Raw genomic sequence first — 15,870 nt, 5'->3', positions numbered from 1 at the left:
TTATGTCTGGACTATCCAGTATGGTAGCCTCTAGCTGTATTTGGCTGTTTACATTTAAATTAGTTAAAATTAAAGCAATGTTTGCCTTCTTAATAATAATTCAAATGCTTAATGCATGTGCATGTAGCTAGTACTGACTGTATTGACTGCACCGACATAGACCATTTCCGTGATGACTGGAACCTCTGTTGAACCGTGATGCTCTAAAATGTAGACTTTCTGGGCAGGGGACCATTTATTTATGTTGGTGCGAAGCAGGCTTTTGATAAATGTGTAAGCATGTATGAATGAACACATACCCATATCATTGTTTAGTTTCTTGCCGAGTATTTGTTCAGAATCTATTCTTTTGAGCCATTTTCTGATTAAAGGAAATTAGCAATATGGCATTTCCCACTTACATACTGTACACAATCTGTATCGTGCACCACTTAAAATATCATAAGTAGGAATCTTGGTAGTTAGGATTATAGAGATACTTTTTCTTGTGTATTTTTTTTTCTGAAGCTTCTCAAAGTCTTTGTAAACTGAGGCAAGGTGTTTTAAATGCTATTTTTGTTTGTTTTTTATTTAAGTCGTAATGGAGACTCCTTGATGATAATTCCTTGGCACGAACAAAAACACCGAGCTAAAGACTGGTGCGAGGAGCCGGAGTGCAGGTCAGTAGCAGCCAGCACGAGGCGTCTCGTTTCTCTGTGGAATGCTGACTAGACATCCCTGCGAAAGTGACCTGAGACCTCTCATCTCTCACCTGATGGCTCTCCCTGCTTTAGAGAGTTTGTGTGAAGTTTAAAAAAAAAGATACGATTGGCTTGGTTACATCAAAGCTTTTTTATAAGAAAATATTAAATTCTTCCTACAAAGAAATTATTCAAAAAATGATGTTTATTACAACAACTCTATATTTTGAGGTATTGTCTTTCAGGAAAAGAGATGTTCTTTTATATTATACAAGCAGTTTTGTTCTTGATTTAGTTTGTTTTCATTTTTATAAGATGGAACTTGGACAAGCCCCGGAATGGAGGCTTTATGTATTGCAGGAGGGGAGTTGGGAGATGTGCAGGACTGAAAGTTTATATGAGAAACATTTAAATCCCTGTATCTCCCACTCCTCAAAATCAGGCAGATACCCCTTTACTCTCTTTTTTTCCCCTATTTTCTCTATATGGGATCAGAGATTTATTTTTTGAGTCTGGGGACCGCTAGGTAGCTAGAGAACCTCCAAATTCTCCTACATTATCAGGCACGGTATAGGTAGGGATGGAGTGATGCGTTTGAAAATCTAGACCTTTAAGAAATTTATATCTTGAATTTCTGGAGATCTTAGTTTTCTTCTTGCTTTCTGCTCCCAGATTCAGGAATATTCCTCAAGGTGTTTGGAGAACTCTTTTCTGGGGAAGTGGAGTATGCTCTGGGAAAGAGGCCTCTAGATCCCGAGGCTGCAAAGGGTCGGGCGTTGCTAGGACACAGTGAAGCCAACAAAGGAACAGGTCCTGCCACCCACAGAGCTTCCAGGGCATCTGAGGATAGACACCAGCAGGCAGAACAGACACACCAGCAAGGAAGATATACAGAGAGTGGAACTGAAAGACACCGTGTAGAAAGAAGGAAACTTCAAAAATTATAATCAGTGTTCCCTGAGAGATAAGATAATGCATTCATCAAACAACATTGGATTGCATAAAACAGGAACGGAGAACTGAGAGCCCTTTGGGACATTAAAAATATGCATACCAACTCTAAAATCAGTTGCTATGCAGAATTAGACTGACGATTTAGAAAACAGTATCAACAGATTTTCCTAGATATTAGAAATGGAGCAGCCAGGAAGAGGAGGGGAATTCTGATTGCATAGCAGGCTGGGATGAAAGGGAGGGATGCTGTTTTCCAGAAAGAGAAAGCACTACATCCCATCAGATAGCACTGAGAAGGACGGAGGTAAGGACCGAAGAAAAGCATCAGAGGAACTCGGTTGCTGGTGGCTGTTTTTTTCCTGCTGAAACAGGGCAGATTTAAGAGACGCCTGCGGAGTGATGTGGCTCTGTGTGATGGCCTGGGGAAAGGTCTGGCAAGAACGTTAGTGACACTGGGAGACCACTCAGCTAAAGGATCATCCCGTGTAATGGAGCCTTAGTGCCGTGCCATTTATAAGAACAGTAGGTTGTCTCAGGAATATGGATGAAATATTTATGGGCTTTGTGTCTGATGATACCCTACAGTTGATAAGAATTTTACAAAAGAGACTATAGATAAAATTAAGCATGTGGTTTGTACCGGGCTGCATGCTCTGTATATGTTACTAATGTTACCTTGAATTTTCACATTTCTGCATAGTTATTAGTCTCAGTTCTTTTTAATGAATAAAAGGAACCTTAGGGTAATTTTAGTAACGTGCATGAGGTTTCACAGCTTCAGTGAGGAAACGGTGATTCAAATTCAGTGCAGACTGCAAGGCTCACTGCCTGATGGTAATCAGATACCTTCTGGTAGTCAGCCACCATGTCCTACAGACCTGCCTCAGAGAAGCGAATGTCCCTAAAGGAGACGCTGTTTTCCTTAGGTCTGTCTGAGAGGTCCAAGTTGATTCTCATTCTTTCAGTCCTTAGCCATAGAAGGCAATTGGCCGTCATCATCCGGGTAACTCCTAATTTGTGACCTTCATGTGGTGATTCCTGCGTCCACTCCTCAGAGAGATTGCTGATTTTATTCCTGTGCCGTGCAAGTGTCTGTGGTGCCACGTGGTTGGCACTGAGCAGATGTGTATTATCCGCATAGCTACAGTGTTATTTCCTTTTTTTCCCTCACAAACACTGAAAATAAGATTTCTCGATTCCTCTTCAAATTGGAATCACCTGGAGGAATTTCCCGAGCCAGCCTTGGCTGGCCAGCACGAGAGATTTTGATTGAGTGTGCCTGCGGTGGGCACCCGGCTGTGTGCATTTTGTAAAAGCTTTCTGGGGTGATTTTGGTTTTGTTAATACTTACTTGATTGACTTATGGCACAGTTGTTTTGATTATTATCTATTCTAATTTTTCAAATCAGGAAAACCAGTGGGGAAATAAAGTCTCCTAAAATGATGTCTTATTTAACGTGTAAATATACACATAAATTTGAGATGAGAACATACACACACACACGTACATGCATGCACACGCACAACACATGCTCCCTGTCTGTGTAACCTTTTGTCCTTTCATCTCTGTCCCTGTCTTTTTCTTATAAAATTATAATTTTTCCAGCCTTCCAGTCAGTTATGAATTGTTCCTCTTGTGCCTTGCAGAACGGTTGTTGAGCCAAGTCTTCAGGATGACGGTGAGTTTCTGTATGCCGCGCAGCCTGAGCTGCTGAAGTACAGGACCACGCAGCTCTCCGTGGAGAAGGTTATGGATTGGTATCAGAGCCGAGCGGAGGAGATAGAGCATTACGCCGGGCAGGTGAGGGGGCTGCCGCTCAGCGGTGCAGGGCATGCTGCCGCTCAGCGGTGCAGGGCATGCTGCCGCTCAGCGGTGCAGGGCATGCTGCCGCTCAGCGGTGCAGGGCATGCTGCGTGGCCTTCTGGGGATTCAGTACATGCAGTGGATTTGACTGTGGTGCCAGTCATGGGTGTAATTTTTGAGGGATGAAATGAATATTTTTTTTAGTACTTTTGTTCAATTATTGTTTGTCTCAGAAGCTTTCGTGGCTTTTGTTTTAGGTGCTTATCAAGAAAATACGTGTAAGAAATGTTTTTTAGAATCTTTCTTCAAAATATAAGGTTCAGCCGGGTGTGGTGGCACATGCTTGTAATCCCAGCATTTGGGAGGCTGAGACAGGAGGATTGCAGTTTGTGGACAGCCTCAGCTATTTAGTGAGGCCCTTTGCAACTCAGTGAGATCCTGTTTCAAAATAAAGTATATAAAAAAATAGGACTGGGGGTGTAACTTGGAGGTAGAATGCCCCTGCGTTCCATCCCCAATACCACTCCCATATATATATATATATATATATATATATATATATACACACACACACATACATATACAAGGCATATATTTACATCCATACTTATTATATATAAGATATATGCTTATATATATATACTTATTATATATATATAATAAAATGTAAGATCCAAAATACAGTACATGCTGTTCCTAATTTTTTTATACATTTGGAACAGAGCTAATAATTTATTAATTTAAAAGATTGTATTGAGCTGGGATGTAGCTCAGTGGCAAAGTGCTTGCCTGGCAAGTGCATTGCCCTGCGTTTGAACCCCAGTCCAAAAAGACAAAAAAATAAAAAAGACCCCCTTAAAAAAGCAAGCTAAAAGACTTTATCAACATGAAAGCACTTAATCAATCCCTTTTAGAGCACAGTAATGCAGTTGTGATTTTGCCTTTTGGAACCCCTATTCAAAGCTTTTTCTACTGTTTTGCTTAAGACCAGGCCTGATTTCTCTGTTTTTATGGATGCATAAGAGGAGCATGGTTCACAGAGATGAAGATTGGACTGAACCTCACGGTGGCTTAATCTTGCCTCTCCCACTAACAGACCACGCAGCTCCGTACCTGTTATGTACGTTCTTCGTACCTTGCTTTTTCATGGGCTTAGTTCTAGTCCCAGCAATGATGGGAAAATAAAATATATTTGAGAGAAGCATTGGATATATGCCAGCTGAGTGCTCCATAAATGTTAGCGACAGAGAACAGAGATTGGTAATTCAGAACAAAGCCTGGCGGCACGCACTGGGAAGCCTCATTCAAGGTCTGGCCAATGGCGGCACGCGCTGGGAAGCCTCATTCAAGGTCTGGCCAATGGCGGCACGCGCTGGGAAGCCTCATTCAAGGTCTGGCCAGTGGATGCTCTTTGCTTTCCCTGTGCAGTCGTGTCTTTGGACCACCTCCCCTACCCTAGGTCTTTCATTTGACAGGAAGGTCGATTCCAGCGGGTCTGTGATCAGCAGTGTTGTCGGAAAAAGCATGCAGCCTTTTGTTTCCATTTCCACTTGGTGTACCTCGCACAAGCCCAGGTTTCCACATGATAGTCTTCTTGGATTCCTCCTTAATCTAATTTCTATTTATAGTGTTCCTCACATTGAAGATTACTTATTGGAGCTGATGGAAATATCCTGGATCGATTTTGGGGGGTGAGAGCCAAGAACATTTATCATTGATGTCCCGGGTTTTTGAAGATAGCTAAAGACCATAGTGTATTTGAAAATGTTTAGAATCTGAACATATCACAATGAGAAGAATCTTTGAAGATACTATGGTTTAAATCTTTCTGTCTCTTTCTGTCTCTTTTTCTTCTCTCTCTTTTGCAGTACTGGGGATTGAACCCAGGGGTATTCTACCTTGAGCTACACTGCCAGCCCTATTTTTTATTTTTATTTTGAAACACAGTCTAAGTTGTGGAGGGCCTCACTAAGTAGTGGAGGCTAGCCTCAAACCTGGATCCTCCTGTCTAAGCCTCCTAAGTACTGGGATTACATGTGTGCACCACCTCACTTAGCTATAAGCATTATTTAGTTTTTAAACTGTAGTGGTAGAGTCGGGCGTGGTGGCACACTCTTGTAATCCCAGTGCTTGGGAAGCTGATACAGGAGGATCGCATAGGTTCGAAGCCAGCCTCAGCTACTGAGGCTCTCAGCAACTTAGACCCTGTTTCCAAATAAAATATAAAATAGGTCTCGGACTATAGCCCGGAGATAGAAAGCCCTTGGGTTCCACCCCCAGTACTAAAAAAGAACAAAAAACAAAAAGCAAAAAAATATAGTGGTAACAAGAAGAAAGCAGTTTCTTACACTGGAATACAAAATAAACCTCCACCATTTAAAATACCTGTCTCTCTGTTTCTGATTTAGCACCTCGTCTTTTGACAGTATCGAGTACTTTTTCTTCCCTGCAGTCCCTGCTTTGGCTTCCGTGACCCCATTTCAGTTTTTCCTGTTCTTGCCTTGGCCGCGTCTGTCGGTTCCTGTGTCTCCATCCTTTGCCTGGTCCCTCATTGGCGTCCCCAGGGTCTCGCTGCCATCTTCTGCGCACGTGGCTCCCCCGGGTCTTCTCCCAGTACTGCCCTGAGATTTGTGCACTGACAGTTCTCCAGTGTCTCCTCCAGCCAGATCAGCCTCCGTCAGCTGCAGATTAATTTTCTTGGTTTGGATCAACTGTTACACATGTGCACCGAGGCGTTCTGGGCTCCCCAGAGCAACACGCTCATTGCGGAGTTCTCAAGTCTACTCTCTCTTCCCCACTGTCTGGTTCAGAGAAGAAACCCAGCCCACCATTCCAAACTCCTCCCCACTCTTAAGCTCTTCCCCTAGTCTGACTCAATTTTGTAATTTCTATCTTCTAATTAACGTCTTAATTTCTTTCTCTTTTATGCCTTCAGTTACACTGTTGTAGGGTAGCTTCTTGTTAATTTTTGCCCAGTACGTAGGGAGTGTTCAGTAAGTACATGGTGTGGACCAGTGAGTGAACTACATGGTGAATGAACAGATGAACTGGCACCTTTCCTCGGGATCCCTCTAACCCTGGCGGCTGTGTTTCTCCTGACTTGTCTACTTTCAGTCCAGTCCATTTCAACTCATCACTCACACTAGCCCATCACTCAGTAAATACCGAGTGTCCGTCCGTGTGCGCCTGGCCGCAGAGGCCCTGTGTTGCAGGATGAGCTGCATGTCCCTTAGCTGGGCAAACCTTCTCCACTCCCTGGCCCCTCCTTCCTTGCGGCTCCAGCTGTTCCCAGTCGCTTCATACCTCTTCTCCATCACTGGAAGCCAAGCGTACTCGATGGCACGCTCTGCTTTCTGCCTTGCACGCTCTTCTCCGTCCCTTACGCATCTACACCTAACTCATACCCGCTGCTTCTGTAGGGGCCACTTTGCCTCTTCCCTGTCCGGGGAACTGTGGCACCCTCAGCTTAGGTCAGGTGCCCTCTCGTTGGATTCCATCCAGACACAGCTTTTTCCTCACTACCTCAACCACTCAGCTATCCGTTGTGTTTTCCCTCCTAGACTGAGAAACCTATGAAGGGAGAGGCCGTTCGGTTTTACATTCCTAGCCCCTGAAGTGGCGTTGGTTTCATAGGACATCCTCAGTGCGCAATGGTCAGTCTAGGACCACTAGAGTGGGGAGCATGGAAGTGATTATGGGTGTGGGCCACATGGCTGGTTCTCCATCAGTCGAAGAGTAAGTGTATAACCTTGATCAAAAAGGGGGGCAAATGGCAGTCAGCTGAGCATCCAGAGGAAAACTAGACTTTGTTGTTACTGTGTGAAGTCTTGGACTTGAGCCAATGAAAGGATTTGTACCAGAGTTGGTTACTCAGCAGATACTTACTGAATGCCTTCTGTAAGGGAGGTACTGTGAAGGAGAGTGTCTGAGCAGGAAACACCTGGAAGAGCCTTTCTTTTTTTGGAAGCAGAGTAGTTTAGTTGTGGGGAGCCATTAAGACTTTCCCCTGGATTGGTGTCTCTGACTCAGCTGACTGTCCTTCGCCCAGAGGCAACAAGGTTTGGGGTTATGGAAAGTTCAAAGAGGTCTGAGAGAGGATCAGGTGGTGATGACAGAGAGTACTGATAGGCCTAAATGATGTGTTTTGTATTGGTCTTTATTGTATTCTGGTGGTGGTAGCAGGAGAATGTTGATTGACCTGTAGCTGTGTATAAATACCTCTGGAAAAACAAACCTAGAGTCGGGCGTTGGCGCAATAAAGATGAGATTGACCCAGAAGTTGCGTTGGCCAGGAGCATCAGCACAATAGAGAATACTGACCCAGGCATAGTCGTCGACCCGTAGGAAATATTGACCCATGAGCAGGGGTCGACCAGTAGAGATAGTAGGCTGGCGGGTCCCCCATGTTAGAATTAAAAATTCTTCATTCTCACGCCTCTCTTCAGAACCTGTACTCATGCCGCTGGCTCCGGCATTTAGTGAAAGTAAGGTGAGGTGGGCACTGTAACTACCGGCTATGCTGTTTTCCTTTGCTGTGAAGATAATGTTGCCAAAATTAAATGAGTACATGTAAAACTACACTGTGAACTATAGTGCTATACAAATTTAAAATGATCGTCTTCCTCTTATTTTCTTTATCTTCAGAATTTCTTGCTGATGGATTCTTTTAAAACAGTGTAATGTTGATGTATTTGATAAGAACTCTAATTTTTTTTTTTTTTTTGTGGGTCTGGGATGGAGCCCAAGGGCATTCGACCTCCAAGCTACACCCCCTGCCCTATTTTTTATTCTTTATTTTGAAACCGGGTCTCACTGAGTTGCATAGGACCTCACTAAGTAACTGAGGCTGTCCGCGAACCACGATCCTCTGGTCTCGGCCTCCCAAATGCTGGGATTACAAGTGTGCGCCACCACGCCAGGCTTCTAATGTTTTTGTAAGTAAAAAGCTTACTTACAATGGAAATTGTATTATTGACAATGACAGCTTTAAAAAATGATTATAAGAATTTGATCCTGTAACAGAGGCTTTCACTTTAGAATATATGTGAAATGTCAGATACTCAGGGACTTAACCTTTGCTTTCCGATTTCAGGTCGACTGTGCGTTGTCCCTTGTTCGACTTGGGATGGAGCGCCATATTCCTGGCTTGCTGGTTCTATGCGATAACCTAGTTACTCTGGAAACACTGGTGTACGAAGCTGGGTGTGACCTAACCCTTACCTTGAAAGAGCTCCAGAAGATGAAAGACATCGAAAAACTAAGATTACTGATGAACAGTGTAGGTTTTATTTCAACTTTTCCTCTAAGCATTTTCTGTGTACTCTGATTATAAGGGTCTCAAACCACAATGAAATGTTCTCTAAGCTTGAAAACTTAGTAAATACAGGTTTCTCGACTTTTTTTTTTAAAAAAGTCACTTATGTATAAATCACTGAGGCAATCTTAAGCTGTTTCAACTTTTTTTCAGCCTTCCTTGCCTTCGATCTTGTTGTTTTTCTCCCCTGTCCTCTCTTTCTTCTGCCTCCCTCTCGCCGTCTTTCTCCTCCTATTTTTTGTCCTTTGAAGACCTTAACTCCCTGACTTTGGCTTCTCGCGTTGGTTTCTATTTGTAACCTACCCAGTGATTGATGCTGGCTTTGCATTACGTGTGGGATGTCTCTTCCGGGATTGACGTGCATCACCTGGGATGCTCAAGGGAGATGATCGCATAATTGTAGCGATAACGAGTAATATTACCGGAATCATTTGGAACTTGGGGAAGGTACAATGAAGATGAAGAAGAAAAGGGAGAGAGAGATTCTGGAATTTTATAGATGAGACTCTGTTCCCAAGCGGCTTCTCTTTTAGAGCTGTTTCTTCCCAGCTATCTCTTATCTGTTCCTGTGCTTTTTTTTTTCTTTGAAAATTATTTTTGTTTCTCTCTTTCTCTCTCTCTCTCTCTCTCTCTCTCTCTCTCTCTCTCTCTCTCTCTCTCTGTGTTTTTTCACATTTCTTTCTCTCCTCACCGTTTTGGGTAGAACTTCTCCTTGTTCTGTAAGACCTCATCGTTAAATAGTCCCAGCGGTGTGCACCTCTTCCAGAGCCGTGCCTGTGCCGTTGGGGACCTTAAATCAGTGTGTTCTGCTGAGGTGGGCCGCAGTGGTCTCACTGCTGTGGCTCCTCCAGGCCTGGGTCGAAGGTGATACATCCTTTTGCTGCCTGTCAGTTTACGCAGGAGAAGTGAGTTTAGACAGTAGGGCTTCCACAGCTTAACATCAGCCTGATTATCCATTTGTTTTGGAGACTTACCTGTTAATTCAATGCTTATTTGTTTTGGACAATTATACTTCCAGTGTTCTGAGGACAACTACGTGACAAGTGCCTATCAGTGGATGGTTCCTTTCCTTCATCGTTGTGAGAAACAGTCGCCTGGTATGGCTAATGAGCTATTAAAAGAGTATTTAGTAACTTTAGCCAAAGGAGATTTAAAGTTTCCCCTGAAGATATTTCAGCATTCCAAACCAGATGTAAGTAGAAACGCTAAAGTCTGAAAATTCTGTGCTCTTTTTTTTCTGTATAGAAATTGTTTCTATTTATAAATTTTATAATAGGCTTTGCAAGGGATTGCTCTTCAGTTAGAAAATAGCTGTCATTTTATTCTTTAAATTTTTTTTTTTTTTAAACAAACCAGGTGTGGCGGTGCATGTTTGTAATCCCAATACTTGGGAGGCTGAGGCAAGAGGATCACAGGTTCAAGACCAGCCTTAGGAACTTAGAGAGACTCTTGGCAACCTAGTGGACCTTGTTTCAAAAAGAAAAGTAAAATAAAAGTCTGGGCCCTGCGCTTGGGAGGCGGAGACAGGAGGATCACGCTGGTTCAAAGCCGGCTTTGCTGGCTTAAGAGACTCTGCTTCCAAATTTAAGAAAAATATAAAATAGGTCTGGGAGTGTAGCCCAGAGGTAGAAGGGTTTCCTGGAACCCCAGTACCACAATAAATAAACAAATAAATGTCTGGGGTTGTAGATCTAAGGTATAATGCCTTTGGGCTTAGTCCCCATTACCATACATATTACAAAAAAAGTGTTTTAACAGTATAGTCCAGAATTTTCTTATAAAGCTTATAAAATGGTATTAAGTCCAAAGTTTGTTGACTGTCTGCTATATATATAAGACACTGTCAATAGCAAGAAGACTAAGATTTGATAGATATTAAAGTTTTATACATGTACCTTGCAAGTACTAATTTTATTCTCTCAATAATCCTATGAAGTAGATACTTAATCTTAGAGGAAAGGGAAATTGTGATATAATGTGGTTGCGTAGTTGCCAGGGTTCCACAGTAGAGAGAAGAACCTGGATTCAGGCCTACTACTCTTAATTCCCCAGCTGTATTCGCTCTGTTATATTTATTGTACCAACAGTAGGAAGTTTTGACTCTTGGGGGCCTTCAAATAGTTTATGGAAGTCTTTAGGTTCTCATAAGAATATCTTGTAATCATCCTTAATTGCTCTTATGTTTCTTTAGACTGCTCTATTTATAGCTTTGTGTTTCTAAATAGTTTAGATTTGCGGGTGATAGAGTCATTTTGTAAAGTGCAACACACTTTTGCATCGTCAAAATGTCTTAATTTAGCCATCGAAGCAGGCGTGCAACACGCTGCTGCAGGCTCCAGTTTCCATCGGCGGGAGCAGCGTGGTCTGATCTCTAAAAGCCCCGACCTTGTAGTAATGGTCAACATTGGGCTGGGGGTCGACCAGAAGGCATTTCAGGCTTCTTATAATTTCACAATCGGATTGAGTCTGCTGCCTTGTACTGGCGTTTGTTAGTACCAAGTCCAGTAAGATACACGGCCAGAGGCCAGTGCAGTCAAAGTAGAAATGAAAGCAGGGCTTCATCTTTGACAGTTTTGGGCTTTTAAGAGGGTCGTTTGTCAGAAATGTATCTGCTCATCGGTTATTTAAAATTTCCCATTTTCTTGTAAGCAGTTTGCACTTAGAATTTCGAGGTTAGGTGTGTGGTAGTTTGCTGTGAGCCCAGGTGGGTTGCTTACAGCAGCAGAATCTGGGTGAGGAGCGGGATGGATTGAGCGTGAATGTTTTATAAGGAAGGAAGAAGTGACTTGAAATTCTTTCTAGTAATCTTGTTTGTGATACTTCTTCCTTACAGAATCTTGTAAATCCTTTGTTATATAGGCAGCGTGTTGTTGTTTCTACATAGCAATTTAGCATGTGCCTTTTGAATAAAACATATAGCCATTTGCCTTATTGAAATATATGAACATCAAAGGAGAAAAGCTTAGAAGGGCCTTGCCTCCGGCATGCCTCTGCAGCCTCCTTTCTCTTCAGGAGAACGTGAGGCCCTTCGCAGGGAACTTCCTGACTCTTCACCCATCAGGCTCTTCCGTGGCTCTCCGTATCTCCTGGGCTGTCTTCTTTGTGTAGAATGGTGATACCCCTTTCATTCATTTCACAATAACTGCCGTTCAGATGTTCTCTGCTGTGAGGTCTTCCCTGATCAGCTTTGCTCTCACGTGTCTTTGTACCTGCCTGTTACAGCCCTTATCACACCTGGTTGGAACTGTTTGCTCACACTGTGGCTCTTCCTTTGTTTCCTTTATATATTGTTTACACCTCATCGATCTATTTATTATCAGGGAGAGCATGGCACCCGGTAAACAGCAAGTGCTCAAGACATTTGGGCAGGACAGATGAGTGACTGAAACTGGGTTTCATTGTGGTACTTTAGGTCACTTGGTTACATTTATTTTCTTACTAGGATTGTGTGGGGAGTGGTGTTTGTATTTCACTTGATTATTTACAAAAACAATGCACTTTAGATCTGTCATGAATGATGCCAGACCATTTTAATAATGTAACAGAAACAGCGACCTTTGTATCAGACAGCACAGCTCTAGTTATGCTGCATTAACAAAGATCTCTACATCTCAGAAGCTTGCAACAGCAAACATTAATTTTCCACAAGTATCATGTGTACTGTGGTCGAGATTCTGCTCTTTTCTATGTCTTATTCATTTGGCAACTCAGAAAGCAGTCTCCTTTTTCTATCTTGGGGCTAAGAAAGAGAACAGTAAAAAAGAAAAAGAACACAGTGGCTTCTTCCTCACATTTCACAGGTTGAAGAAAGTTTCCTGGCCAAGCCTGCTGTTAAAGGGCAGGGGAGAACAATCGTGTCACAGAGAAAGGGGCAGGCATACTTGGAAATGATTGTACAGTTGGCCAGTGTCACAGCAATAAAGAAGCAGGTCTTGAAACTTATTTGTACATTAGCCTGCCAAATCCTTCCAGACCGCCTCATGTGCCCACCCTTGAGGTTTGTAATGCCCTAAAGTACTCAGGTCTGATTGTAAGCCTTGGCTTCTTGCTTGAATCCTCCTTGGAAAGGAAAAGTTGTGAAGACACCTGGACAAGTTAAGGTATGTGCGTGGCCCAGAGGGATGGGTGGGGCAGAGCAGCCGATCAGCAGGCCCCTCACCTGCATGTGAGCTGTGAGTTAATACTCCTGCCATCTGTGATGAAATTGGACCTCACTAGTGATTTGTAGTTTGCTAGGTGGTAGCAAAAGCAACATTTCACCGAGGGACTCATATTTGTCCAAATTGTACAAGTTTCAAAGACTCTGATGAAGATGACTGTATAGTCTAGTTTTACAAGGCACAAATGGAAAATAACTATGAAAAAGATTCATCAGGTAGACCCTTCTCTCCTCCCACTCTAATAATAGATGGCCAGACAGATTTTATACATGAGGAAGGAAAGAAAAGCATGAGATGGAGTAGCTGGAGAAATTAGCACACGATTTGATAAAATCCTAATAGAACTTCTAGACTTGAAATAAAAATAAAATGGATCAATTCAAAATAATACATAATTTAAGAAAGAATTAAAATTTGGAAAGTAATTTAAGAAATTATCTAGAATGTGGATAATGGAGATGAAGAAATGAAAAATAGAGTGCTAGGAGACGTGAGGATGGACAGGACCGGTCTGATGTCAGAGTAATAAGAATTCTAGGAAGAGAGTCATGGCAGTAAGAAGGAGGCAGTGTTCATTGTGAGAATTTTCTGAAATTAATAAAAGACCTGAGTTAGGCTTAGTCCTGAAGCGTGTAAATGGAGTACTAGCCATATGTTGATGCAGTCTATTATAACTAACTGAAAGATCCCAGGACATGGAGTCGTAAAGCAGCCAGGGAGCAGACAGACATTATGTTTAAAGCAAAGCCATTCTTCTGAAAGCAGACTTCTTAAAAAGAGTAGATATGAGAAGACAATGAAGCAGTGTGCATATCTATGTAAATATCAAGGAAAATTAACATTCAGCCCGATAGCAAATGCTGGCTGACTTTGTGCTTTAGCTAGTGCTAGCCACTCAATGCTTTTTCTAAACTAAGTTACTGTTGACATTTCATTTCTGTTAACTCCTTTCATTTTTATGACTCTTACATGTATGTAACTATCATTCCCATTTTATAGGATAAAAAGCAGACCAGAGATGAGCAAAAAAGGCAACCTGAGGGGGATGGGAGAGGGAAGAGGGAAATTCCCTAATGTACAGGATGAAAACTCACAGACATATCAAAGTCAATCACAGCCAGGCATGAGAAGGAGGGAGGGGGAGGTAATGGGGTGGGAATGAGGGAGGGCTACATGAGTCATGTGTACATCTATGCCTCTACTATCTTGTACCCCATTAAGATGTATGACTACAATGCACCAATAAGTAAGTAAACAAATAAATAAACAGTAAATAAAACAAAGGCAGAACAGCTCATCAGCTTGCTTATATTACATACACATTCACTCTTGGGCCAGGGACTTAAGCCTAAATTGTATGACCCCCAAACCCTTTAAGCTGTCTCACTGCACTGCATTTCTAACAGGCTATTTTCCTAGTTACAATTATTCAACTGTGAGCATCAAGACTCTTTAAAGGTAAATGAAAACTGAGAATTTGTCATTTATAGACCTGCCCTGAAAAATCATTCAAGAATGTGCTTCATGAAGAAGGAAATTACACCCCAAAAGAAAGTAGATGTAAGAGTGAATGATGAGGAGTAGTGGGAAAAAAGAATCCGTGTTTAGGAAACTTAGTAAATATGAGGGAAATATAAACAAACATTCATTTAGTAATAAAGGGGGAAGTAGTAAAAGCCACCTGGACAATGAGCTAGGAGGAGTTCTGGAGCAGAGTTCAAGTGATCGCAGGCTCTGCACTGTTCAGGTTGTGGACAGTGAGCGGAGCGTCATTCCTAGAATACTCAAGGATGCATATTACTTGGTTTATTTTTATTCTCAAGTATGGCACTGAAATATTTTTATTCTGAAGTATGTAATAGAATTATAGTCCCCAAAGATCTTAATTCCTGAACCTGGGAAGATAGTACTTTACCTGCCAAAAGGAATTCTGCATAGATAAATAGGATGAAAAATTCCAGACATCTAACATATAACATGAAAATTATAGGTAATAAAAAAATAGTTCATTTGGGATTCATGCTAAATGATTACAATTTAGCTGTACACACACACACACACACACACACACACACACACACAATGGGTAATTATGTAAATTTAGGAATATGTTATTTTGCCTAAGTATAATAACCTTTTTATAACTTTGAAGACAGAATTTGTTGTTTTTCTTAATTTTTTCCCAAAGTGATAGGTGAAAATGATACTGTATTGTTTTAATTACATTCCTCTAATTCTGAGTTCAAACATTTTTTATGTGTTAAACATTATCCTTTTTTTGGTGAATTACCTCTTCTCATTTTTCACTGATTTGTTTTTGTCCCTTCATTCTTAGAAATTCGTATTTTAGTGTTACCCCTAATCTGTGCTTTATACCATTACTACAATAGTTTCTCCAAGTTGGTAAGTTGTGTTTGACTTTGCTTATTGTGTATTGTATCATGCAAATTAAATTTTTTTTTTTTTGCGGGTCTGGGGATGGAACCCAGAGGCATTTGACCTCCAAGCTACACCCCCTGCCCAATTTTTTATTCTTTATTTTGAGACAGGGTCTCACTGAGTTGCGGAGGGCCTCACTAAGTAGCTGAGGCTGTCTGTGAACCATGATCCTCCAGGTCTCAGCCTCCTGAATGCTGGGATTACAGGCGTGCACCACCACACCCGGCTGGGTTTTTTATTTTTTGTGTAATCAGCTTGATCTTTTTTTCTTTTCTTCTATTGCCTTTGTATTTTAAGTCATGGTTGAAAAGACTTTACTCAAAAGTTAAAGAATTTACTCACTATTTTCTAACACTCTCATGGCTTTATTTTGCATTAAATCTCTAATTTGTTTGGAGTTTATCCTTCTGTATTCACACAATTTTTTGTGTGTGACATATAGGTGTCATTTTATGTTTTTTAAAATAATCACCTAATTATCCCAGCACTGTTCATTAAAAAGACTATCTTTACCCTAGT

At 41.7% G+C, this 15,870-nt stretch overlaps 1 protein-coding gene across 1 annotated transcript in view; it reads left to right on the top strand.

Moving 5' to 3' along the window:
* Positions 1-15,870, top strand: part of NBAS (NBAS subunit of NRZ tethering complex) — a gene marked incomplete at both ends in the record, with an annotated part of 312,243 nt that overhangs the window by 102,546 nt on the left and 193,827 nt on the right. The window contains 4 exons of the mRNA XM_080711473.1: positions 576-659; positions 3,282-3,435; positions 8,531-8,716; positions 9,771-9,944. Of these exons, the coding sequence (XP_080567599.1) occupies positions 576-659; positions 3,282-3,435; positions 8,531-8,716; positions 9,771-9,944 (598 nt within the window). The remainder of the gene's footprint in view (positions 1-575; positions 660-3,281; positions 3,436-8,530; positions 8,717-9,770; positions 9,945-15,870) is intronic.

The sequence above is a fragment of the Muscardinus avellanarius genome (genome assembly GCF_963383645.1).
Source record: "Muscardinus avellanarius genome assembly, chromosome: 15".
Classification (NCBI taxonomy): Eukaryota; Metazoa; Chordata; class Mammalia; order Rodentia; family Gliridae; genus Muscardinus; species Muscardinus avellanarius.
The sequence above is the reverse complement of the archived record's forward strand: the minus strand, read 5'-3'. Positions and strand labels throughout refer to the sequence as shown.